Source organism: Natrix helvetica, assembly GCF_964273705.1.
Source record: "Natrix helvetica genome assembly, chromosome: 1".
Taxonomy (NCBI): Eukaryota; Metazoa; Chordata; class Lepidosauria; order Squamata; family Natricidae; genus Natrix; species Natrix helvetica.
Genome location: NC_138548.1, coordinates 185,167,267 through 185,194,650, shown reverse-complemented (window position 1 = coordinate 185,194,650; position 27,384 = coordinate 185,167,267). Strand labels below are relative to the sequence as shown.

Sequence of the window (27,384 nt, the reverse complement as noted above, 5' to 3'; positions counted from 1 at the left end):
AACCCTATTGGTGAACCTAGATACCAATATCTAGATTGAGATTATAAAGTTCAGCAGACCAATATTTCAATAATTGACATCAGATTGTCAAGATAAACTAGTATTTATGACTGCTGAATCCTAGCACATCTCATCAAGTCTTTGAACTGCATTATAGCAGACACTTCTCTTGGCCTACATTGTGATAGATGATAGTTAAATCAGATAGACCTTTATATTTTATTGTGGCCATGTACAAGAGAGAAACTGTTTTACAGAAATCAGAAACTTAAAGCTATAATGAATTCTGAGTGACCAAACGAAGACAAACACAGTTTGCTAACAACTACAAACCCTGTAGACCAAATTTAAATTTTGATTGGGATATTTGGGTTTTGGCTGTCCAACTGTCAAAGTATCCAGAATATTCTGAGGAAATGTTATGGCATTAAGTTTATCATTAAGGAAGTTACCACTGGGTAGAATGTGCATCTGTATTTCAATAGTACCTGTAGGGGATGCTTCAGAATCTGCCTTCCAGTAGTCTCAATACTCTTATAGGTAGTTGACATGGAGTTGCTTGGCAACATTAAAATACGAGCCAGGAGTTTAGTCATAGGAAGCTGATTTACAGCTGGGATGAAAAAGAAATGTCAAGTGGCCATAGGATTTAACGTAAGTCACAGATGTTTTACATCTGTCAGTTGAGTGAAAAATCACCCCTAAATATTTAAAGTCTGCTGCTATCGGAATCTCTTACAAGCGATATCAATTGGGACTTAAGCAAGCAACAAGCCACAAAGATCTTATTAGTAGATTTAATAAGAAAGGGAAAGCACAAAAACACCAATTAGTATGTATAGATGAATCAAAGCATGGTTTTATGTAAGTGAGAGGAAGCCTCTCTCTTCAGAAGGCAAATCAGCCCATATCCAAACATGATTTACACAATGGAATCTAACCTCTTTATTAATGTAAGGGCAATCCAGCTTCACTGCAGCTTTGTATCTATGTTATTCATTAATTATCCAGGCATGCTTTTTTTTAGTTTTACAGAAGATACAATATTTGCTTTATCAAAATTACCCCCTACATGCTTGCCAAACCTGACCAACCTGGGAGACTCCAGACCTGATCGCTTCAAATGAATGCCATGTGATTACATATAGTGTATGAGCAAATTATTTGTGCACAAAATCCCTACATATCACTAAAATTAAATTCTGTTTACATTCATAGTAATTACTGTTATTACATTTGCCCACCAGTGTCAGTTACAACTGTGCAACTGTGTGGAAAATAGCTCAGCAAAGCAGCTAAAAGAAAGGTACAACTAATGATAATGGATGCTCACCCTGGACTAAATAAAACTACAGCAGCCCATTATCTACCACAAAACATAGTATCTTCCGAAAGGTCTCATCTACAAAATTGAGGATACCAAATAGAATATTTTGCAGCTTTGGAAGCAGCATTAAAAACTACACGGCTTACCACGGAGAGCCAAGAAAACATATCATGAACAGTTCTCCATAGTGGGGAGAGTAGCATCCAAATTGGGTTGACTTCATCCGCTCATTGATTGGACTGAGTCTGACAAGACAGGTAAGCCATGCCCCTGTTGCCAGGCAAACCCAGCTTCCGACAGTCCCTCAATGAGGATGGATGTGTCTTAACAGTTCTCCAGAGAAGTGGATATATTGACCATTTTGTCTGAATTTCATTGGAATTGTTGGATAGTGAATACTACTGGTATAACTACAAGATTCATAAGCTGGGACTTTGACAGCCTTGCCTGAACCCCTCTAGGGGTGGCGGTAGTCTCCTTTAAGTTCAAAGCCAAATTGTCACGCTGACAGGGCTAATTCTCTTGCCTGTGCCTTTAAATTGCCTGTGCCTTTAAATTAATATCAGAAAGGTTTCCCTTGCTGGTCAGATCTAGCAGAGGCATTGGAAACTGTCACTCCTCTTTGAGTTCAGCGACGATTGCGGCTTTCAAAGCAGCCACGGAGCGCCCACGCGGTTTCCTAATTGCAGCTAGGCTTCGCAAAGACCTGTTAACTGTTAATTTGCCTGGGGACGAAGGATTCGTCCAAGGAAGCGACAGGGAGCCTGTTTGAGAGGCGAGGAAGCATGCAGAAGCTCTTAGAAGCACAAGCCACTTTACAATGAGGTTTGCAGTTTAGCACTGTTGCTGTCAGTTGGTTATGTCGCGAATTGCCATTTTGAGCCTAATTCAAGCCGCAAGTCAAAATGGCGGCCGCAAATGACAGCACAAACACTGAGAGGAGGCAGGTCCTCATCACTGTGGCCATCAGCCTCAATGAGCCTCAGGAGACCCCCACACCTGCTCCTGGCACCTTGACAGAGGTACCTCCAGGGGGGGAGGGGGGGCAAAAGCCGGCCGCAAGACTAAGCATGTCTCTAATTCACCCAGGAGAAAAACCCTCCAAGAGCAGTTCCAAATTCGAGCGCCAAAAGGATAGGGCGCTTGAACGCATCTACAAGGCCAGCAGTAAAAAAGGCTCTTCTGACTCAGCACTAGCCAAGAGGCTTTCCTTGGGGCAACAGCCTGATATGTCTGTACCTGGGGGAGAGACAGAAGGGCATCCATCGCTCAACTTGAGAATCCCCATTGACACCTCAGGACTTTGGGGATCTACCCAGGGCTGGCAGTCTCCTCCACGCAGCACTCCAACCACATCTGGCCAGCCAGAGCAGGTGATTCCATCCACTTCCACTGGCTTGCTCCCTGAGCAGATGTTCACCACGTGTGTCCCCAATTTCCAGGACGTGATGACCAGGGCCTTTCAGCAATGTTTGGCTGTTGCCTTTCAGCAACCTCAGAATCAGCCTCAAAATGTGGTAACTCCTAGAGCACCCGAAGTAGTTGATATACAGGAAGAGGATCCCCCTGTCTCTCCTGCTCAGTCACAGGAGGAATTCTGAGGAAGGCGAAAGTAGAGAGGAAAACCTCTGTGAGGATGAAGGCATGCCCCCGGCCAAGCCTACATTTTCTGGCCTTTTTCAGCCTTCTCTATTTAAATCTATCTTGTTTAAGGCAAAGGCCTCAGCCAAATTTGGTGACAAACCCCCAGACACGTCTGCTCAAACTCAAGGGATGTTAGCAGAGACTATATTTGCTGAGCAGGCAATTGAGGCAGAGACAGTGCCCACTCCAAAAATCTTTCTCGATCTTGTCAAAAGAGTGGACATCCCCCACTTCAGGGCCCATGCCGAATTCTAATGATAAGACCTTTTTCAATGTAGATAAGGAGATGACTCAGGTGCTTCTACTGCCTTCCATTGATGCCCCAGTGACTGCTTTACATACATCTGCGAATATGCCAGGGGCACTGAAGATGCACTGAAACCAGAGGACAAGAAGGCGGACCTCATGCTACAAAAGGATCATCAGGCGGCGGCCTGGGCAGTGAGAGCAGCCACGACCACCTGCTTTTTTAACCGCTCTTGTCTGCTTTGGTTACAGGATCTACAGCAGTGGGTGCCTACTGCAGATGTCAGGGATCATCAGGACATTAACAAGCTGGTAGCAGCCATACAATTCTCGTCAGATGCCACCTTGTCAGTGGCCAGGTTTGCCTCTAGGGCTATAGTGTCATCTGTGGCGTCCCATAGACTGCTTTGGCTACATCAGTGGCAGGCGGATGTACACCACAAATGGCATTTGGCTTCAGCGCCCTTCACTGGGCGGTCTTTATTTGGCACTGTTCTCGACCCCTTCCTGGTGGAGGGCAAGGACAAACGGAAGGTTCTCCCCACAGCTCCATGAAAGGGCAACTTCCAGGCAACTCCGTACCCTCACCGGTCTTCCTTTCGCCCCCAAGAATATGGGTCATCCTTTCGGGGTCAGGACTATGGTTCTTCCTTTTGGGGATCCGATTTTGGGGGCCCAGGGTTCAGACAGTATCAGGGGCATTTCACCCCTAAACAGAGATTCCAACCAGATCGCCAGCAAAGGGATCCGCAACAGAAACAGCCATTTCGTGGGGGCGATGGAGGCAGTGGTGGCCGCTCCTACCATCGGGTCTAATTCCGGGCTGCCCTGCCCTTCCATCGGGGAACGCTTGGCATATTTTGCTGATCGTTGGGATCTTTCCACTTAGGTTGCAAGCCTGTATTGCAGCTGCTAATCAGGCGCAGGGGCCCCGGGTACCAGGGTCTATCACAGCCCATTCCAAAAGAAGTGCGGCTACTTCAGCAGCCTGGGCTACGCAAGGTTCTTTGACTGAGATTTGTAGGGCTGCTATGTGAGCATCCCCTTCACCGTTCATAAAGAACTATAAATTAGACTCTTTTGTTTCTGCTGGCGCCGGCTTTGGACACAGGGTGTTACAGTCAGTTCATAGAGATGGTGATACAGCATACCATGTATAGATCTTGTAAATATTATGTATAGTCCCTCCCAAGGGACGACGTGGCTTTGGTAATATTGGACTCCTATTGAACTGCTCTGCAAATTCACTAGAAAGCTAAATCAGTCCAGAAGATGAGAAGATGATCTAGATAAGGATAAATATGAACATACTCCTTCTTGTGGCAGGCCACTACTACCATACAGTGATTAAGATATGCCAAAATGATAAACTAAAAGTAATATATTGCATGAATCAGTATGAAAGAATGTACTGCATGAATCAGTATATGTGTATATATAGAAAACATGTCTTTTTTTTCTTAAGACATTCCAGAGTGCCAGACCTAAGTTCCTCTATTCAGACCTGTAGTAACTCATATATCTTTTCTAAAAATTCATGATTGTGATTCACACATTCGTTGGATGTTATCTAAGAGACTGTAGGTGGCAAAATGTTGCAGTCTCTACAACTGTGCAGTCATTGTTGTTCCAAGTTACTCTCTAGCCTCCTTGGAATAATTCATCTTGGATTGTTAAAAAATATATTTCCTGACAACGATTACCCTCACTGAGAGCATCATCTAATTCTGAAATATTCACATATTCTATAATGATGACTTTTGAGTATCAGAAAGGATACAAAAAGTCTGACCCATAAGGCACAAGGATTGAAGGAGTCTTTAGTAAAATCAAATGTATTTTGCAGCAAATATATTAATTCATTGCTGTAAAAATCTACTTGTGTGTGCTTGCATGCATAGTAGGGATCACAATCTTTTAGGCTGGCACCACATTTAATGCATGACTTCCAGTAAAAGGCAACTCTCGATGAAGCTTCATGGTAAAATGAAGAAAGGCTAGAAAAGCACCTTTCTCAGCTTGCAATACATCAATGCTCTCCAGAAATATGCACTGCAATCCCCCCCCCCAATAGCCTTTGATATTTGTGTACATTCATCCTCATAAGAATTCTCTCTCTCCCCTTCTCCCCGCACAGTGTCCTGGAAAGGACCAATAACATAGCTATTGTCCTTCCACTGGAAAAAAAAATGAAGGAAACCTCTGCTTTATGTCCACTTAACTTGTATCTGCCATTGTTGCTCTGACTGCTGCCCAGGCCGCTACAAAGACAGCTGGGAAACCTATAAATATGAAAAATGGATTGCTTACTGTTAAGATTTCTCTTGAGAAATGAAATAAAACATAAGCATTTTTCTTAACAAAGTGCAGTTTGACGTATGGAACCCAGACACATCCAAAAATAGTTATTAAACTGTATTTTTAATATGACAAGAAACATTACATTCATACTGGAGGATAATTGTATCAAATCTATTCATGTTAATTCAATTTCAGTATAAATCAAATTTGGTTTTGTCTCGGTCCCACCAGCTACTTGTTGTATCATACCCTGAAAGTCAGGTAGAATCAGCATGCCAGAAAAAGCTTTGAACATCTGACCTAGAGCTCTTTCCTCTGAACGGGGTGTTGATCTAGCGTTCATTTATTATTTTAAAGCTACTGTTGGAGGTGCTACTTCTTACAAAAGGGTGTGTTGCAGTTGCTCTCTACACTGAGTGACAGTTGGCCTTTTTTCCTGTACAGATTTCATTGGAAGTGACTAACATCGCAACAGATCACACTCCTCCTCTTCTCCCTTTCCTCTGTACCTTGTGGATAATAAATACCTGTGCTCAGAATCTAATCTCTTGCAAATGCTGAGTGTTAGAAGCATCCAGGGCTATGCAATTGCTTTGAATAGTGACCTCTTGGAAGTTCTACTCCATTGAGCAGAAGGCACATCGTTCCCTGTGAGGCCTGATCTATGCAAATTCTTCCATTCCTTTCCTTCCCCCAAGAAAAGGGGATATTCTATTTTTGCAATACTGATTTGGCTTTGATTTAGTAAGCAATAATTGTTTGGATTATAGCCCAATAATTTATACTATCCAAATTAAACTGAATAAAATTCATCCTCCAATTATCCAGAGGACCTTTATGCTCTCAGAAATTTATCATGCCTTGAACCCAAGCAGTTGTATATTTACATTACAGCTATCTCTGACTTGGGAACTTTTAGCTTCTGTCTCAGCCTTCAAAATCCCTATGACATGAGTGATCTGATCCAAGGAGTCTAGAGTTTGATGTACCATTTTGAAAAAACTGCTTTTGCTGGAAATAAGAATTCATATATGGTAGCAAATTAATTTATATATAGATATTTCTTTAAGTACTTAAAATGTGAATTTTATTTACAGAATAAAAAAGTCTAATAATTCAATAATAATTCATATAAAATGCTAAAATCAAGTTATACCAGAGAAAACATAAGCACATCAAAGAAATATAGCATGTAACACACAAAATGAAAATCGAGAGGAAATAATGACATACAAATTCAGGGCTGTGTCCAGTTAATGAAATTGGACTTTTACTGAATCAAAGAGCTTTCTAGTCATAGAGAATACCAAATAGCACTATGTTACACAAAAAGTGGTATAACACATAACAGGTCTTTGAGGAGAGTGATTTAGCAAAAACATCCCAAATATCCATTACATTCATAGGGCTTTCTTTGAAAAAAATTCTTGGGAATGGAATTCTCTGATCCACTAATTTAGTTACTTTATCAAAGAGAGCAGTAAGGTTTGTTTGACACAATTGGTTTTTAACAAGCCCATGCTGGCCTCTAGAAATCATCTTGTTCATTCCTAGTGCTCACAAATTTGCTGCTTCATTATCTTTTCTAGGATTTCCCAAGGTATTGATGTCAAACTGATTGGTCTGTAGTTTCCTGGTTTTCCTCTTTTTGAAAATTGGAACCACATCAGCAGGGGTGTTAACCATTTGTGCAGGATTGTATAAGGTCTCCTGTCTTGGGCAGGGGATTGGACTAGAAGACCTCCAACTTCCCTTCTTGCCCTATGATTCTACATATCTATGAATCTTGTTTTAACTGTTTCATAAAAAAATAATCTATTTAAAACTATATTAAAAATAGGATCAGTTTCTACTTACCAATTACACAATAAAATTCCAAATCCAAACAAAGGAAATAGTCCTTAATCTTGGAAAGAACTGAGACAAGATCAGCCAGAAGAGTTCGAACCTTTGTTCTAAAATACTGCATGCTCCTGCTTTGCAGGTGTCTCCGGCCTAGATGGGCAATATTCAATGTATCTTGATTTTTTTAGCTTTTTTACCTTATGGTTTAAAACCAAGACTAATAATGAAGGGCAAAATGCTACTATTAAATACATTCATCAGTGTTTCACTGACTTTTAAATTTACTATTAGTGGATAGACTCATAATCACATGCCATCCCTATCAGTAATATTTAATGTGGCAAATGGAGAATATAAGGATATGCTGAGTAATCATATTAATTTCATTCACTAGCTCATCTTATTATAATGAAATACATTTTAATTTGGACTTTCTTCTCCTTGCAGCATTCCAAGGTTTACAAGCGCCCAAATTCAGTCTTCAAATCCTATACTATAAAATGAATGGAATGAAGAGGGGCATGGGACTAAGCCAGCTGTAGGAAGGATGGGAAGATATATTATTTCTCTTTTTGTTAGAAAAAAGGTGAAAGGATAGCTAAATCTTAATTAGCAGGCATAATTGATAAAACTTTATTCTGTTAATAGTTGTAGTGATTTTTGTATTATCTTACCAAATGCGAGCAAAAACAAAAGAGCTTAGCCTATCACAGTTAAAATGAATTCTCATCACTCGGCCAGACCATAATGGCAAAAAATAACTTTATAGAATCATATAGAGTCATTGCTTACTTTATCTAATAATTTTATTAGATACATTACATAAGTGATAGTGATGTTCTTTTATGAAATAGTTGTGAGACAAGCACACTCTCTGACAAAAGAATATCCAGTAGAAAACAATCTATGAAGCTCAAAATTGTACTGTTTGGTTCTTGGTGCTCTCTGAGCTTGATTGTTTCCTTAAAAACATTTTCTTTTCTGGCTAGGTAGCATTTCTGGCTAGGTGCACACTAAAGATATTACCTAACCAGGTAATGTAATATCTGCAAGAAAACAACCAAACTCAGAGACCATCAAAAGCCCACATCCAGTAAAAGCTTATTTTCAAAATGAGATGAAAGCAAATATTAAAGTCTAAAATGCAATCCTACAGGAGCTTATAACACATTTAGATTAATGGGATATTTACTGAGAGTTTTAATTTAAATTTCAATGGAACCTAAGTAAAACTAATTTAGGCTTCTTACTTGACATATGGTCGTCTGGAATTGATTTGAGTGAATGTACAAAAATTAAATTACCTAAATACCGTGTTTTCCCGAAAATAAGACAGGGTCTTATTTTCTTTTGACCCACAAAATATGGCTTGGGCCTTATTATCAGGGGAGGGCTTATTGTTTTGGGGTTGCCAGGCAGCTGCTCCCTTGTGAGCGGGCTCCCGAAGAGCCGGGCACAGCCTCAGGGGTGAAACAACCATGAGGTGACCACGCTCACGAGCAGCCGCCCAGCAAACCTCTCTGCAGCCGGGCAGAGTGCCATTCACTGACCTAGGGGTTATCCCTAAGGCACCAAGCCATGTGGCGCGCTGCCTGCTCCCCAGCTCCCACGGCTTGGCACATTTGGGATACCACCTAGGTCAGTGCATGGAGCTCTGCCCTGCTGGAGAGAGTCATTGCGCGAGCGCCTGTTCTACCCTCAGCTCGCATGTCTCCCAGCCTCACCATGCCCTGGCCCAGTTTTCCCTGCAGGGCCAGGGCGCCGCCGCCGCACTTCAAGCATAACTTCTTCTCTGGCTTCCAAACTCCAGAACTCGGCTTCTGATTCTTCCCGCAGCGGCCATTCTAGGAGTGTGCTCTCTGGTTGTGGGCGGCTGCCATAGGGCCCACAACCATAGAGCGCACTCCTAGAGCCGGAGAAGAAGTTATGCTCAGAGCGTGGCAGCGGTGCCCTGGCCCTGCAGGGAGAGCTGGCCAGGGCATGGTGAGGCTGGGAGGCATGTGAACTGGGGGTGGAACAGGCGCTCGCGCAACCACCCTCTCCAGCCAGGCAGAGCTCCATGCACTGACCTAGGGGATATCCCTAATGTGCCAAGATGCAGGAGCTGGTGGGTGGGCAGAGCGCCATGTGACTTGGCGCCTTAGGGATAGCCCCTAGATCAGTGAATGGCGCTCTGCCCGGCTGGAGAGGGGGTTTGCCGGGCGTCTGCTCATGAGCATGGTCACCTCATGGCTGCTTCACCCCTGAGGCTGTGCCTGGCTCTTCGGGAGCCCACTCGCAGGGAGCAGCGGCCCGGCAACTCCCCCCTCTGGCCAGGCAGAATACCACTCCCCAACCTAGCGCTATCCCAAAGGCAGCAAGCAACGTAAGTGCCATTCCCCCCCCCCCCCGCTTCCTTGGCTTGGAGCCTTCGGGATACCGCTAGGTCAGTGAGCGGTGCTCTGCCTGGCTGGAGGGGGGTTGTCCAGGGAGCTTATTTTCAGGGGGTGGGCTTATATTTTTGCCCATGCGAAAAATTTGGCAAGGCCTTAGTTTCAGGACAGGTTGTATTTTCGGGAAAACACGGTAGATGTAACACATTAATCTAGAATGCATTAATGATTGATTCCAACCTTTGTTTCTGGATACATTAATATAATTAAGGTCAATATAATGTTATACCTTTCCAATAAATGAGAGTAGATATAGTATTGTCTCAGTTTAAAAAAAAACCAATTCTTGAATGAAAAACAATGTATCTTACCCCAGCCTATTAAGATAAAACCCCATAGGTACTTGGTTTCCGAAAAGAAAGCCACAAATATTAAGCTGTGTAGATAGAGACCTTCGACCAAGATCCAATAGTAATTTGTTGCCAAGAAGTAAATAAACATAACCACAGTAATCTTGCACCACACCTATTGATCAAAAACAAAAAATATCCAGCAGCTGCATTGGGAAAAATAATTAAATGTAACAGTATACTAACTTCATTATCAAAAAAAAATCATTAAATAGATATAATGAGGAATTAAAACTAAGAGTAGAGCTGCTCATCATACTTTTCAACTTTTTTTTTGTTTTCTGAGACATACTTAAAATTTGTAACAACAAAGGAATTCAATAGGAAAAACATCCTCATTCAGTTACTGCCAAATATTTAAATGCTGTCTTATATTAACTTTTTTTTTGTATCAATGTTGCTTGTCTGAGATAGTTCACTGGGGTACACTGCAGCAATAATGAGCAACTAAATTGTGTTGCACCAACTTCCATTAATCCCAGATAGCCAAAAAAGTGAGAAATACAGCTCAAAATATTTGGAAGGCAAATATTTGTCTGTCTGTCTGTCTGTCTGTCTCTCTCTCTCTCTCTCTCTCTCTCTCTCTCTCCCTATCTACCTACCTACCTATCATCCATAATCTATCTATCTATCTATCTATCTATCTATCTATCTATCTATCTATCTATCTATCTATCATCTATCTATCATCTATCTATCTCTATCTATCTATCTATCTCTATCTATCTATCTATCTATCTATCTATCATCTATCTATCTATCATCTGATTCAGAGATGTGTTTCCTTAAAAAACAAATATCTATTGAGAAGTTGAAGTTCACAAATAAGCAGACAAAGCTCATTCATCAATAATGATCTGGGGGGGAAATGTGGCCAATGTGAAGTAGCTTTCTATATAGACCAACACAAGCACTGAACTCCTTAATGTTTTAGAGCATGCAGGCCCAATCAAGCAAAGAAGACCTCATAGTCTCGCTTCTGAACAGTGTAAATTCAAAGAACTACCCTGTATTGTATATATCCATTTCATGAAATTGGTCTTCTTCTACTCTCTTGCCAAAAAGTGTTGCCAACAGAAATATCAGTATAAGATTTTGTGTAAAGTGGATAGATTAGCTACAAGCAAAGAAAGGGTTTTTGCTATTGTTCCAATCAAAGGTGGGCCCAAGATTCTTACCATTCCCTCAGATGTTCCTCTATGTAAGCCGGAGTTAAAAAGTGCTACAGCAGGTCAGGCCAGATGGCATTTCTAATCTATGTAATATGTAATCAAGAAAAGATTCTCTTCAACTTTCACCCATCCTGGTTAATTATACTCCCATCCCTGTTTTTTTTTTCCAATTGGGAAGCAATCTAAATTAATATATATTCTCAGATATTGCCATTAAAGTTTATTATTCCAAATTACTTTAAACAAAGGCAGTATTTACACAGAAATATTCAGCACATGGATGGAAACCAATGACTACTGATTTTGGGTCTGCTGAAATGCATCACTTAAAGGACCAGAAATGAGTTTTGGGACTGAAATGGTCAGGGAACAGACATTGACTCTGAAATTAATAGTTTTTATGGCTGGGGAAACTCTGGAGTTGAAAAACAAGAGGGAGCAATACTTACATACTGAGATCTATCCATTACTGGAGTCTGATTAATATTTTGTGGGTTACTTTTGAGTAGTGAGTCAAAATCTTTGTCTCCAAAATGAGGATTAACAACTTTATCTTTAATAAAAATGCTGGTAGCTCTGAGCATGAAGGAGACAAACAAATGCAGATGTACACAATTCCGGGTACAGTGGAGCCTCCTAGTTGGGGGGAAAAAAACCTTTTTAAGGGGTCATAGAAGGACCATATTGTTTAGTGTCTATTTCCATGAGGCAGTCAACCTAAAATTCTCCCTTATTTTTGGTCTCTGGCATCTATTGCTTAAAGGTGCACTATTTCTGAAAACAGTAGTTCCTTTTTGATATCTTAATAAATAGCTATGAGGCACATTTAATTTGGATTTTTTTTAAAAGAGACAGCTCAATAAGCATCAAAACTCTTGTGCGTATGAAGTGGCTGTATTAATCTTAACAAAAAAAGACAAAATGATCATTTTGAACAAGGACAACTAATAAGGGTATGTGCATAATACAATTCAATGAACCTGCTTTTATTTTCGCCCTTTGAGACAAAAATCTTTTCTACATTCTAATCAAAAATACCTGTTACCACAAAAACATTTTCTCCATGAATTATTTCATGGATTATATATTTTACATTGCTTTCCAGATATGATTCAGCTGTAAAATGACGTTGTTTGCACATGTAAATTTAAGGAGGAAGGATTGAGCTTGAGCTCTGTCCTGATGTCTTTTCAGAGAGCATAGCGTCTCCAAAAAAAACAACAACACCCCACTCTGCTGAATAATCCATAATGCTCCAGTTTATACCTATTTTGCTTTGGCTCAACTCAGTGATGTTTGCAAATAGTGGCTTGGAGTTCAGAACGATATGTGATCTCATGTACCATGATTTATTGAACAACCTATCATTGAGACAATAAATGTTTAATGTATTGGGTGAATCCAGATTGTTTGTAATTGCAGAAGTTTGGTGCTAAAGCAGAGTTTGGGAGGCTGAGATTTCAGCCACAGAAGGAACAGAGAATAAATTTAATCCTTTTTATATTTCTTTTGTTCAGAATCCTCGGATTTCATCTTCATAAGAGTCAAGGTGGTGCAGTGGTTAGAGTGCAGCACTGCAGGCTACTTCTGCTAACTGCTAGTTGCAGTTAGGCAGTTCAAATCTCACCAGCTCACTCAGCCTTCCAGCCTTCCAAGGTGGGTAAAATAAGGACCCAGATTGTTGGGGGCAATGTGCTGACTCTGTAAACCGCTTAGAGAGGGCTGTAAAGCACTGTGAAGCGGTATATACTGTAAGTCTAAGTGCTACTGCTGTAAACACTGATGTATTCATTTCTTCTTTCTGGGTTTTTTTTTACTGTTCCAAATTGTAACTTACCATGCACATATGTGTGTGTGTAAGAGAGAGAAATGCATTTTCATCAGATATTTTGTTGGATACGGGTTTTAATTCTAAGCCACGAAACTCAATTTTATTATCCTGTTTCATTTATCACTGTTAGCAGAAGACTATGAATTGCAGATGTGTGTGTGTGTGTGTGTGGGTGTGGGTGGGTGGGTGGGTGTGGGTGTGTGTGTGAGAGAGAGAGATTTAGGGCTCATTTAAAGAAGTAATTATGAATCAGTGGCCTGCAAGCCAAAATCAGCTCAGAAAGCCTCCCTGTGCATCCCACTCAAGTCATCTCATCTCCACTGTTTATGGCCCTTCCCCTGACTTATCTATCTCCCCTTTGGGCTTTAGACCATTATAAGCTTGAGATGATGCCCACCTCACACTTTCTACTTTTTAATATTCCTTTCTGTTCTACTCAATTGTACAGCTAACACTAGATTTTCTTAGTACTCTGATCTGGATGAAACACTACTATATATAATTTTAATAAATATAAAGATATTATTTTTATACGTAAAAATAAAATAAATACCTCTTTGCTCCTTCCATTTCCCCCCCCCCACCCTCTGTCATCTAATTAGGTCCCCACTCAGTACCACCTCTGCTTGCTCCAAGACATGGCTTAAGCTTTGGTTTCTTTCTCTCTAAAATGCGATATTTTGATAAAATGAAAGGAAGAAAGAGACCAGATTTGCATCATATTAAGCCATAGATTGCCTTAAACATGGTCTAAACCATCACCATCAAATATTATGTTCATAAATCATGACTTAGAAATACAACATCTGGTATCAAAGTAAAGCAAACCATGTTTTGGTTCAATATGATGACTAAACCCAGCCAGATAGTGGTATGAGGATTAGGGTGAGATATGTTTCTTTGTGTTTGTGTGTTGTGAATGCACACAACATAGCCTTTGGCCTAGCTCCGCTTGCCAAAAGTGATAAGTAAATAACTCACCTGAAGTAGCTAATGATGAAAATAGCCACAGTCAGAGAGGAGAAGGAAGTGGAGTATCCCACTGTGTACATGACAGAGAGACGTTCAAAGAATTTCCTCTGAAGAAACAACAGAACTTCTCAATATCAGTTTTACTTGGGTAGAGAATTGTTAGTTGTGACTTTATCTTTAATTTATTTCATCTTAAAAATCAATAATTTCTTACATGTATTTTTTACAGAACTGAACTGAACCTGGAATGCACTCAACAGCTACAGTTGTGATGTTCCGAGCTAGTCTACTAATGGCGCATTGAAAGATATCATATTCTAAAGAACCAGATAAAGGCAAAGTTTCTCAGGAAATAGTATGTTAGACAACTAATTTCTATTTTGTTTTTCCGAGCATGTGTCAGATCTCTTCTGTAACAAAAGAGAAAATGACCAAGGGACCTGGAGAAGAAGATCTAACCAGTTAAATTCTTTGTGTCCCGTATTTATGGATGGCATCATGTGTCATAATAGATATTTAGGTGCTCAATATTTCTGCAACAGCCCTTTTTATTTCCCTTATCCTTATATGGATTAAGAGCCCATACCTTTCGCAGATTGATTTCTGTTTGCAGGAAATGGAGGCACTCAGAATAATTAGACCATGTTCGGTTTAAACTGAGCACATAAGCCCATGTTCCATTTGAATTACAATGTCGGAAGGCCATACCTATAAGAAAGAATTGATATTTCCATTAGTTTGATGACCTTCTTCTCTCCCTGATACCATGTAAAGTCAATAATTCAAAAGGAAAAGGAGCATACCTTGGTGATTAAAGTCATAGATGTAAGAAGGACAAGGCACAGCTAAGGTTTTTCCTGCTGACCCCCTGGGCCAGCAGATTAGACCATCCCATTCGGGAAAGCACTCCTCTCCTGCTGAAAAATGAAAGAAAGCAGCTGTCAAGAGAAGCCAGGGAACCGCTGGAAGAATTTCATCTAAAAAGCACATGAAAAATTTTTTTAGAATATTTTCCCCAAATTAGTTGGGAAATGTTACTGATGAATAAGAGAATATACTTTCCTCTTCAGAAACTGAAGCTATGAACAAAGAAAAACAAAATACAGGCACTTTAGCTCATGTTGGTAAATAATTGCGATACTCACTTGACTGTGTGTATGTTTATTATGGAATATCCGTATTATCTGTTGTTGTAGCAGGCTATTGCAACTGAAAACTACAAGGAAAGTAACATGCCATCTTGCTTATTTTCCACATTTCTTATCCCTTTCTTATTTCTATACTTTGCCAAGAATCATTTCATCAGTGCAACCATTCTGTGAAATAGGATGGCTAAAGATTTCCCTCTACTTCAAAGTCAGCCCTACTGCTTATGAATGAACTGATTTTTTAGGTCCTAGAGCCCCAATCCTGCACTACCTTAACTAGGAGTAATAATCCCACCAAATTCAATATAAAGACAACCAAGTAAATCCTTCCTGCTTGAACTCTGTGTAATGTAATACCAACTCCTCTACTCAATGGAGGCATTCAGTTAAGCTCAGATTTAAAGGGAAAAAAAACCTCTCTTAAATCCCTGAGATTGTACAATCAGTGCCATAACTGAATGGTCAGTGTTCAGAGAATACCATCTCTGAAAATAGATTAGAACCTTGTTCAGACCAAAGTCCCCAAAACAGGAGTCTTTCTTTGGAAGGAAATAAACATACACTTTCAGGGAAATTCTAACATCTTTGTAGTTTCCACACATTTTCCCTAAATCTGACAAGGAATTCAGCAAGCCAGCAAGGGCAAGACGTTCCTTTGTCTTTTGAAGAGGCAACTACGTTATTCATTCTTCCACTACTCCTGCACCTGCCGAAATGCAGCATTCCAACAAACACAGCTCTGGTTAATCTGGGTGTTGTTGCTGTTATTCTTTAGCATTCTTCTCACATAGTTACAAGGTCTATGTATTTTATAGTGTACTTGTTTAGTTCTCACAACAAGGCTTATCTATACATGATGAGAGGATGCAGAGAATCCAATCGGCTTGCTGAAATTATTGATTTGGGCCGAGAGCAAGTAATTGGCCAAAGATATTCACAGACTAAGAAATAACTGCCGGTGGTCTTTAGCTTACAACTGTAAGGGAGCCTCCCATTATGGTTTGTAAGTTGTGTCAGTCTTAAAGTGGATCATTGTGTGACCAACTTGATTTTATGACCAATTTTTGCAAAAGTTGTTAAATAAATCACCATGGCCATTAAGTGAACCTATGGTCATTAAGCAAACTGCAGACGTTAAGCAAACCCCTTGTTCAATGTGGGACATTTTTGCCGAAAACTGGAAGCAAACACTGGTTTTCGGCGAAAACAACTGCAGGACACTGCTATAGCTAAAATATTAGATGACATGTTAAGATTCCTGTGTTCATGTCACCATTCCATGAACTGCATATTTCTGTTTCTATGCATGCCACTCATATGTCTTATATCTAGGCAGTCTTGGATCTGAGCCACCCAGTGCCATCCTAGTTAAAGTAATCTTAGTGCAGCCAACACACCAGCTGCATTCAGATCTCTCAGACAATGTTTGAAGGGGAAGAGAGAGCATCAACATGACTGATACACACAGCTGAAGATAAAACACAGCCAGAAAAATAAACACCAAAATATATTTTGTCTCCTCAGTTTCATTACTTCAGAGAAGAAAGGGGGTGGAGAGGGGAACTATATCTGGAAATTAAATGTGTGGGAAGCTCTTTTACTAAATGAAAATTTTGCTCTCTTATGTTTCTAAATTGCATTATTCATTGCTATTACAGTGATTTTAAAAAAAAAAACAGGATCAGACCTTTCACTGCCTGGCATCTATCTAAATTAATTTCTCTTTCTTGTTTATCTATCTTTCCTTATGCTTTATTAAATCACCAGTTATAGTGAACATAGCTTTTTCTATTTTTTTTCATTGCGTTTCTGTTGAGACTTGGGTTCTCCTACCCCAAGAAGGAAGTAACTATTTAGAGCTCACGTTGTCATCATTTGACATATTGTGACTTCCCCCCCCCCTTCGCTTAAATGGGGGTGGGGTGGCCATTGCGTGATGCATCCGGACTGCAGGCCATCAGTTTGACACCCCTGATTTAGAGTGAGGTTGAAAGAGGAAGGTATCTATTTAGATCTCTTCTTCCCTCTTTTTCTTTCGATGATGTATTTTTGCATCTAAGTAGCCTGTCATTCCTTCTAATTTCTGTTACAGTTATGCTGTGGTCCTTCTTTGATTTTTCTCAGATTCACTTATAATCAGGTTTTCTGATTTTCAGCTGAGTCCTTAAAGTAGCCTTATTTTTTCCAGTCTTGTATACAATAACCTGAAAAATTGATGAGCAGTAGAAAGGTGTTTACTCCAGGTCCAAGTCTCTTCTGAATCATTCTTGAACTGTGCAGGGTTCAGTGGCTCATTCCAGACTAAAGCTTGACATCAGTGCTGTAGGCAGCCAGAAGAATATTATGGTTGGGGCAAAGAGATTTGCTGCTATCAGCAAACTTTAAACAATCTTTGTACCTGAATGTTAGACAAGAGGGTAATGGAAACATCCATGTTTTCAGCGCAGAAGCCTTAAGGGTATGTTTCTTTGCATTCCATCCATGTCTACATTTTAAAATAATTTTTAAAATCCTGGTCAGAATAAGAAGAAAATTAAATGACTAAAATACCCTTACCTCTTTCTTCTTGTACAGGAACTGTGAGATTTTGTTCACATTGAACTTTGGCCTCCAGAAGGAGATAAATCTGATCCTCCATTGTAATAGTATTGTCCAATTCTTCCTAATAAAGAAAACCAGTGTGGAAATCAAGTGAGTGATGAATAGAATTCTTTGTGTAGAGGGATACAAATAAGAAGAAAAAAGCTTTTAATGGTTGTACACACATTCTGAAAATTCACCTTATGCATTTAATTATAGTATTGATACCCTGCCCCTGCTTTAATGGACTCCAAGGGATATACAGTGGCATCAAGTACAAAAAACAACAAGAAGGAAACCATTCTATGTTGAACCTCAAAAGGTGATGATGAATGATGTAATGGTCAACATTAAGGAAAAGGTTGTGAATCCTGGCCTAAATGCTCAAAGAACTTCACATTGTTTGGTAATTTAATAAATTCACATTTCTGCTTGTCAGAGCTTTGTTGGATGGTGCTTCTCCACAAAGTTTTGAACTTCTGCCATTTTGCACACTTTTTAAATTAAGGAACAAGGGATATCCTCCCTTATCTCCTCCTTACCTGAAGAAATCTCTTTAGACACCTCTTGATGCTGTTCCTCCTATAGTTCCTGCAACATCTCAATGGTGAGCTCTTCACATTGTTCCTCCACTAACTCCACAACATCAGCAGCATCAACCTGCAGACCCATGAATTGGCCCAAAGATACAATATCCTACACAACTATACTTTCTGTACTACCTGCAGGCTAGGTCAGCAAAAGGTCAGCCTCCAACCCTTCAAAGTCTCTGTATCAGAGCTTCTAACCACAAATTCTTCCATGCTGAATTCATATAAAATGCTGAATTCATTTTCCTATAAGATACTTCATTCCAGGCCTTATCAAAAAGGTAAAGACAGTGCAGAATATTGAAATGCACCTTCCAGATTCTGAGAGGGTCAACTGGGTCTCAGAGGCTCTCACCTTTGAAAAAGTGCCTTGGTTATATCTTTTTGAAGTTTGGAATAACCTGCTGGTCCATGAGCTGGATGAGAGTGGCAGGAACCTTACAGTGATGAAGCTGAATTCCTTTTGTAAATCATCCTCCAAGCCTGGAGGTGCATTGTCCAAAAGTAGGAGACCATTCTAAGGCAAATCTTTCTCCAGTCAATATTTTTTTCACTGAAGGACCAAACACTTCATTTATCCACTTGGTTAAAAATTGCCTCATGATTTTGCTATGTGCCCTCTACTCACAGTTTGATTTTTATGACATTTTTTGTTGTTATTAGTTGTGAAGTCGTGCCCGACCCATCGCAACCCCATGGACAAGGTTCCTCCAGGCCTTTCTGTCCTCTACCATCCTCTGGAGTCCATTTAAGCTCACGTCGACTGCTTCAGTAACTCCATCCATCCACCTCATTTTCTGTTGTCCCCTTCTTCCTTCACCCTCAATCTTTCCAACATTAGATTCTTCTCCAGTGAGTCCTTCCTTCTCATTAGGTGGCCAAAGTATTTTAATTTATGACATTATGCTTCTTTAAAACTCGCAGGTTTTCACTATGGTTGACTAGTAGAGGCTTGAGTTTTAAGTCTCCACTAACATTCCCATACAACTGTCCTTCATTGGTTTGTGGCCTGGTAATGCCTTTTCCTCTTCTTCTTTTTTTGCCAAAAACTTTTTTATTTTTAATTTTCAAAACAAACATAAAAATCCTCCTTCTTTACATCCTGTAGAAAGTGTTTCAGTTGGTTACAAACGGTTTTTGTGCATCTCTTCTATCGTCATCAAGTATAATTCATATTAACTCTAGTATCTTAACTCAAATGTTTATACATATTACCATCATCATACCTCCACTTTTATTTGACTATAATTGTTTAAATGTCCTTCATCATAAGATATAGCAAAATTTAGTACATAACCACATACTGGCATTTCATTTACTTATTTCTAAAATCCTCCATTAACATTAAATCCTTATATCCTATTGTAGCTAAACATCCATAATATTTAATAACAAAGTTTCCTAATCCTCCTTTCCAGATCGCTGTTTACAATTTGCATCCAATTTCCTTACATTATACCCATACATATATATAGATTATTATTATTATTATCCTTTCTTTATTTGGCTATATTCTATGTCACAACATTTTCCCCCTAATAATCAAAACTTAACTGTGTCTAATTTAGTTCTCTTTATTATTATTATTATTAACCTTTATATATAATCTTGGGTATCATTCAATATTCATATCCAATTATTGCTTATCATAACACTACACATTGTATACAGTATTATCATTATCGATTTTTTATTTAACTATACCTATTATCACAAGAGTTTCACTAGGTTTAGCTAGTAGTTTTAAATTATACTCTTCCATCTATCAACCTGTATCTTTCCAATAACAAAACAATCTTATGTCCTCTGCCATTTGTGGTATCAATCTTCTAAGTTTCTTCTTAATCAGCTTTGTATGGACTGGTTCTAGCAACTCCTTGCTTATAAGATCTCTCATATAATCCTTATGCCCTCTTTCTGCTTCTTTATTCCACTTGTCTTTAGTTGTCAGCAGTGTTATCCATATTTTCATTAATAAAGTTTCATAGTCCATACATTCTTTACTTTTTTCTTCTTCTTCTATGTCTTGCCCTTTGAAATAGGTTTCCTCACCATTTATTTCCTCTTTCAGTATTCCATTCTTTGAATTTTCAAAAACAAACCAATTACCATAAATGTCAGCAAGTTTAATCACTTTATATTCCTTTTCCACTTCAATTCTTTGAATTTTAATCCCCTCATTTTGCATTTGGTAAACATCATCAAATTTTCGATCACATCTTTCTGTTAATTGTTCCAAAAGTCCCAGTTTTTGTTCAATCTTCTCATATTTATTTGTTAATTTTAGTAATTCTGAAAATATTGTCTGCAGGGTTACAATCTCTCCATTTTCCTGACACTCCGCCATCTTAAACAAAGAGCTCTCACTTGGAAGATTTTTTTAAGTTAAAACATGGATTCACAAAAGCCATTTTCCTCCCTCTTCTCTGGTTGAAAACACGCTTCAAAGGGACATTTGGCTTACCCCTATCGCTCTGTAATGAGCCATCAAAACAAACCGCTTAAATACACAAAGCTCCAATCAACAAAACCTCCCAGCCCGTAGCACTTTTAAAATGTTTCTTTTTTTTATGTCTGTTTTGTATTTCAAATTAGAAAATGAGATCCAATCTTTAAATGAATTAAAAAATAATGATACTCACAGCAATGAAAGAGGAAAGCTTTGGTTTATAAATCACCAAGAGTCACAGAAAAAAAATAGAAACAGAAGACTTAATCCGTCCATTTTAAAAAGCTTGTAAAGGTTTCATCCATGAAGACAGCGTATAAGAAAATGGGATAGCCACTGTCCAGAACCGTTGTAAGATTAATTTTGCCGCTTGAATCTTCTATTCTTCAATTTAAATCAATTTATAAGTTTTTATAGGCAATCTCTCTTTTAAAACAATAAAGATTCCTCACCAGCTGGAAACACTTTCACTTTCCATTCCTTCCATTTTGGGGCCGCCCCGACTTCATCAGCCTTGGCTGGATTTTTTGTCACCGGCTTGAAGAAATTTCTCTTGCTTCTTTAGGGGATTTTGCGATATCCCCGAGTTCAGCAAGATGTATTCTTCCTGTTCACTGTCTCTATGGGACAGTTTAGATCCGTTTGGACCCCCCCCCCATTGGCAAAAGTGTTGATTGCAATCTCAGAGCATTGAGACCGCACATCGTATCATCGCGACACCAGCCCTGCCCCTCTGGCCTTTTCCTCTTTTGTGATGTAGGTTCTACTTGGTATTTCCCCCCCAAAAAAGTCCAGTCTCACCAGTTAAAAACTTGGTGGGAAATAAAATCCACTACATAGGCATGGAATTCCTCTACATAGGCATGGAATTCACAGACAAATTCATCAGCAGCCTTGTCATTAGCACTTGATGCCTTGCCTTGCCTCATGATCCTCTGGATGCCAGTACTCTTTTTAAAATTATCAAACCAGCTGTGGCTGGCCTTAAAAATTAAAACTCGGTCCTGGTTTGTTTTTCAAAAGATTGGCGTGCAACAGTTTAGCCTTTTCACATTTCATGGCTTCTGACACACTGTCACCCCTTACCGCTTCTCATTTACCCAAATTAATAGCTTTTCAACTTCCTCGACACACACTCTCTCTCTCTAGTAATTTTCTTTTCTATTTACCACTATCTCTGCCATTTTCTTAGTAACCAAGATTAGAAAAAAAAATGCAAATATACCACAACTCCAACTGGCAACTCCATTACATTACATGATTGTGATGGACTTACATCACTTCTTATGTGGTCATTAAGTGAGTCACTGTGGCTCATTAAGCAAGTCATTATACTATATGTAGCTTGGATTTTAGTGCCAGTTTTTCCATTGGCTTCTTTGTCATAAGTCAGTTGTGAAGTGTGCAAATCAACCAATGGAACAGCTTGCCTTCAGAAGTTGTGGGAGCTTCATCACTGGAAGCTTGCAAGAAGAGATTGGACTGCCATTTGTCAGAAATGATGTAGGGTCTCCCGCTTGGGTGGTGGTTGTAGGACTGGATGACCTGCAAGGTTTCTTCCAACTGCTAAACATCTGTGAAAACATCTGTTAAAACAAATGACTTACAAGATCCCTTCCAACTCTGTTAAATATCTGTGAAAACCAATGACAATTATGTGTCTGTGGGATGCTGTGACATGCACTGGTTGCAAAGCACCTGAATGTCAGTTATGCTATCATGGGGACACTGTGATGGTTGCAAGTGTGAAGACTGGTCATAAAGTTACTTTTCCAGCACTATTGTAACTTCAAGCAATCACTAAACAAGGGCAGTCATTATGTGACATCTACCTGTAGATAAAAGCTCACCAATAGATAAGTCTTAAGAGTTTCCTCTATCTCTTTGCTGCCATCTTGTTCTTGTCTGGATTTTTGAAGCCTGGATGCCAGAAGAAAAGAATGAAAAACCATCAACTTTTATTTTCTTAGGAGCTCAGCTCTGGAAATAAATACAGTAGCATCAAATCCTGAAAGGAACAGTGGTGATCTTTGGTGGGAGACAGCACTAAAAGAATTTTCTCCCTCTCCTCTTGTTCCTTCATAAACAGGAAGAAGGTGAGAGTTGGAAAAAAGCAGCCAGAAATGGGATCCATTGCGACTGGGGCTCTTCCTTCCTTTATTCTTGCCTCCTGTCTGCACCATACTTCTTCTGCAAGGGTTCCCTGCACTTGTGCAGCAAAGCTACATAGGACAACTTAGACAGGGCAGAGAGGAGAAAACACAACCCCTTTTCTACTGTTTTGTGGTTGTCCATATTTTTGCAGCCCAGATATGGAAACCTTACCCTGGGAGATTAAGTTTATTAAAGGCATGGGATAAAAATTGGGTGACAAGGGTAATATACGTATCCTTGCATATCACAAGGTAGGATTCTCCCTTATCTTCTCTACATTTAGACCATTGCTATAGGTATGCATGAAGTCTGCTGGCCTGCTGATATACATTTAAACAGAAAAAAACACTATATTCATACCTAGCTTTTCTTTATATGTTGCTTCAAATTTGAAGGGCATCTTTCAGATTCTTAAAAAAGGATGAAAATTCACATATAATAAAAAAGGATGTTAAAACAAACATTTATAAGCCAGAAATGAACAGAGAATTCCCATGGTCTTTTCAAAGAGACTGGATCTGTTGAAACTATTCTCCCAGCTTGGAGTTGCAGCCTCAAGTGTGCCTACTGCACTAGTACCACTTTGGCCTTTAGTTTCCACATCCTCTCCAGTACTTCCTTCAGGCCCTGGTACTTCTCCAGCTTCTCATATTTCTTTTCCCTGAGGTTGCTGTTTTAGTCTTTATAAAACCCTTTCCAGTGACTGATAGCAAGTTCTTGTCTTGCCATGGCATTTCCTCTCCTTCATCTTGCTCCTATGTCTACTGCTGCCTCGGTCAGGTTTGTGTGTGTGTGTGTGTGTGTTTCCAGTAGCCTTTAGCATGATATTCTAGCTATTCAAAAATGAGGAAATGTAAAATATAATAGTCTGGATCTAATAGCAACATCAAAGTCAAGTTTCCCTTAAAATTCTCCCTCTGGAATGGTGAGATTTCAGAATGGAATTTGTTGTATGTATTTATAACTTTAATCTCTACTTGAAATTGAACTTGAGGGTCTCAGATTAATTTAAAGCTAGAAAAAGAAAAAAATGAATTGTAAAGTGATACATGCAGTGACACTTCTTGGAATGTAATGAATTAATTATTAGATTGTTATGCTCAGTGTGCATCTCTCCTGGTGATTTCCTCTCTGTTTTTCCATGCACACAATTCTTTAATTGTCATGAACTCATGCAGAATTATCAAAGATGAGTTCATATCAGTTCACAGTAGTGGCAGTCATTTAAATCAAGTAGCAAAAGAAAAAGGCTACTTGTGTGTCACTTTTCTTGTATTAAAGAACTAAGCCATTATGCCCATTCAATACAAGCAGCATTATTACAATACTAACCAAAGAAAGAGGTTGAATGGAATCAGATTTCCTGCAGCAATGTTTAGCAGTGAGACCCACTCCAAATGACTTGTCTGGTCTTCCTCTTACCCATCTCCAAGTGCTTGTTGAAAAGTTCAGTTAGCACTACAAATCCTCCTAAGCCAAGAAAATTCTCTTTGACCCTGTGCTGGCAAAATCAAGCAATAATGAAAACTGCTGCTATCTACCTACTTTAAATATCTGCAGTTTTCAAAAGGAAATGATCCAGCACTGATTCATCTTTCTATAGATTCCTACAGTTTTAGGTTCTGATTTTAGTATCTTCATTCAGCTCAGATTTTTGTTGTTGTTGTACATACAGAGTTCAACCACAGCAAGAGGGGGGTATCTGCTAATTAAACATTAGTACCTTTTTGGAATAGGTAGCATTCTGAATGTAGCAGGCATATTATCCAAGGCCACCCTATCGAGAAATGTCCAAGTCAGAAATAGTTTCTCAATTACCAAAGGAAAAATAGCAATCTTTGTTATTCCTCATGCATATAAATCTCCCAGTTAAAGTCTCTTCCTAGTTCTCCCACTTCACTAAGGAATTTATTTTTTGTTAGTTTTGCCAGCACAGACATCTTTCTCTCCATCAACTTTTTCCTGGATCACCCTGAACACACACTTTCTCCTGCCAGACTGGGCTTTGTGGAGGAGAAAGCAGCATGAACAATTAGCTCTGGCAGAACCCCCAACTGTTTGATTCCATGGGGCTGAGCTGGGCTGCCTTGGGTCTTTTATGTGGCTATAAAATTGGGAGGAGCCAAACTGGAGAACGCTTTCCCCCCCCCCTCATTAGTTGTTTGGTAGCTATAAGTGATAGAAAAATGGCAAACTTTAGAAAATTCCAATAGAGAAAAAATGTGAGAAAATGAAGTTTTTCACTGACTAGCCAAAACAGGCAAGGGATTCCAGAGGAATGCTATTTTCCTATCAACCAGCTAGGTGCTTTTCTTTCTTATTACCCATGTTTCATCTTTCCCTCTCCCCCTCTTCCTTCTCTTCTTCAATGATTTCTAGCTAATTCAGAGCTAAGGATGTCCACTCTTTGAAAATGTTCTGAGATCTTGCAGAAGCACAGCTCTTCCTTGCTATTCAGGAAAACAGACCCGCTTTTCAGATTTTGTTTCACTAGTTCCTACCAGACCAAAAAAAATTCTGAAGACAGTAAAAAGAAAGATTTCAAGATGAGAGTGAATATGTGATAAATGGAAGGTGGAGAAAGGGGGGAAAGGCTGATAAAGGTAATCATAACAACGATGAAACTGAGCAAAAAGAAAATATGGTGGTATATGGTTCAGATTTCTCTTCTCTCTGCACGCAAAGTCAGTCTTTCAGCTTCTAGCAGATGCATTCATTCCCAATCATTTGTTTCTATTATGTAGTATATAAAACAGTAACAGTACAATTCTTAATATTTTACTACTTAGTCCAATTCTACTCCCTAATTAGTATAATTAGCACTGTTGCTCAAGGATTTCAGCCATCATGACAAAAATGTATTCCATAACAGGTACTTTTGCTGACATTGCTAATGTTTACCAATGTTGTATTTTGGGGGATTGCTTTTCATATTGTAGAAAATGTACTTACCATTTGTTCAATTCGTGTTTAGATTTTTTAAATTAAAATTTAAATTAAAATATGCATTTTACAAATCAGCTGTTGCAAATAAATCCATGCAATTTACAGTATCTTCACAACTACCACATGAAATCAGTTAGCCGGAGTAAACAAAAAGGTTGCCTCACAAATGTGTATTCTCCAGAAGAATGTATATTAGAGATTTAAAGTAATTTCACTTTTCATTCAGTTTTTCCCAACACATCTTTCTGAAGCTTGTCTCAATCTGAGAAGATGATGTTACCACACTTAAGTGTCATCCCCCAATGTTTCAGACAAGCCAGTGTAATGTTTCACACAGAAACTGCATTTCATGCTAAAGATCAGGCCCCTGATTTCAGATCCTCTCCATGGCTTTAGCTATTCTACACGCATTGCCTCTTCTGTGGTTGCTTGAACCCCATTTTGCACCTCTCTCTTTAAAGATACTTTCATTGCTTCTATCCCCTGCAAATTGCGCCAAGAGGACCCATCAGCCACAGCCAAAAACAGCATATGGTTAGAATGAAATGCAACCTGTGACACAGAAGAGAGTCTTCCACTTCCAGCCCCAAAGAAGCATAGCTACTCTTCTGATGGAAAGAAACAGCTTTGGCTGTGAGGAAAGTGCATTGACAGGAGCAATTTGCAGCCCAATGGAAATGGGATAAACCCCATCAGAGAAGAGTAAGAAGGAACCGAAGCTCCAAAGATCAACCATTCTTAGACTTGAAGGAAAGTAAATTATAGGGAATCGATCTTAAACTGGGATAATTCATGTGTCAAAATTGTTCTTTATAAGGAGAGAAACACATGCACTTAACAATAGTGTGCTGGCCTCCTAACTGTTAAGGCATGGAGGCTTCAGATAAATGGCTTCAATAAAACAATAAAGAGGCTCAGTGGCTCAGCCTTAATTGTCTTAGAACTGATCTGCTGGAGATACTGCTTCACTTGCTGTTTTTTCCTTCCTTTGGGAGATGTAACAGTACCTGGAGAACTGATGGGGGGGGGAGTTTAGCAAGATTTTTTCTTTCTCTGGGGAGTTGGGTGGTGGTGGTAGGATGGGGGGAAATTGCTCATCTCCAGGATTCAGAGCCAGAAGGGCTCTTTCCAAAGGAAGGACTACCGCAATCGCTCCAACGGCGCCCCGATCCTGATCAGCGGCAGCCTCGCGCGACACATTCCCCAACGGAGTGCGAGGGTCTTGAGGGAAATGCCTCCGCCCTCTTCCCAGCAGCGCTCCCTCTCAACCCTCCCCTCCCCAGACCCTCTTCAGCCGAGGGGGTCCCGGCGCCCCGGGGGCTTCCTTACCTCTGCCAGAGCCAGGAAGCAGCTGCCCATCGCAAGGAACGCCAGGACGGCGGGCATTCTCGGGTCGT

At 39.6% G+C, this 27,384-nt stretch overlaps 1 protein-coding gene across 1 annotated transcript in view; it reads right to left on the bottom strand.

The window, feature by feature from the left end:
• The window catches only part of PTH2R (parathyroid hormone 2 receptor), a 62,745-nt gene extending 35,361 nt beyond the window's left edge, over window positions 1–27,384 (bottom strand). Inside the window, exons 1-8 of the mRNA XM_081938445.1 lie at window positions 27,317–27,384; window positions 17,825–17,930; window positions 14,924–15,034; window positions 14,707–14,828; window positions 14,130–14,227; window positions 11,767–11,953; window positions 10,107–10,260; window positions 5,439–5,499 (exon numbers count right to left, since the gene is read on the bottom strand). Of these exons, the coding sequence (XP_081794571.1) occupies window positions 5,439–5,499; window positions 10,107–10,260; window positions 11,767–11,953; window positions 14,130–14,227; window positions 14,707–14,828; window positions 14,924–15,034; window positions 17,825–17,930; window positions 27,317–27,373 (896 nt within the window). The 5' untranslated portion in view covers window positions 27,374–27,384. The remainder of the gene's footprint in view (window positions 1–5,438; window positions 5,500–10,106; window positions 10,261–11,766; window positions 11,954–14,129; window positions 14,228–14,706; window positions 14,829–14,923; window positions 15,035–17,824; window positions 17,931–27,316) is intronic.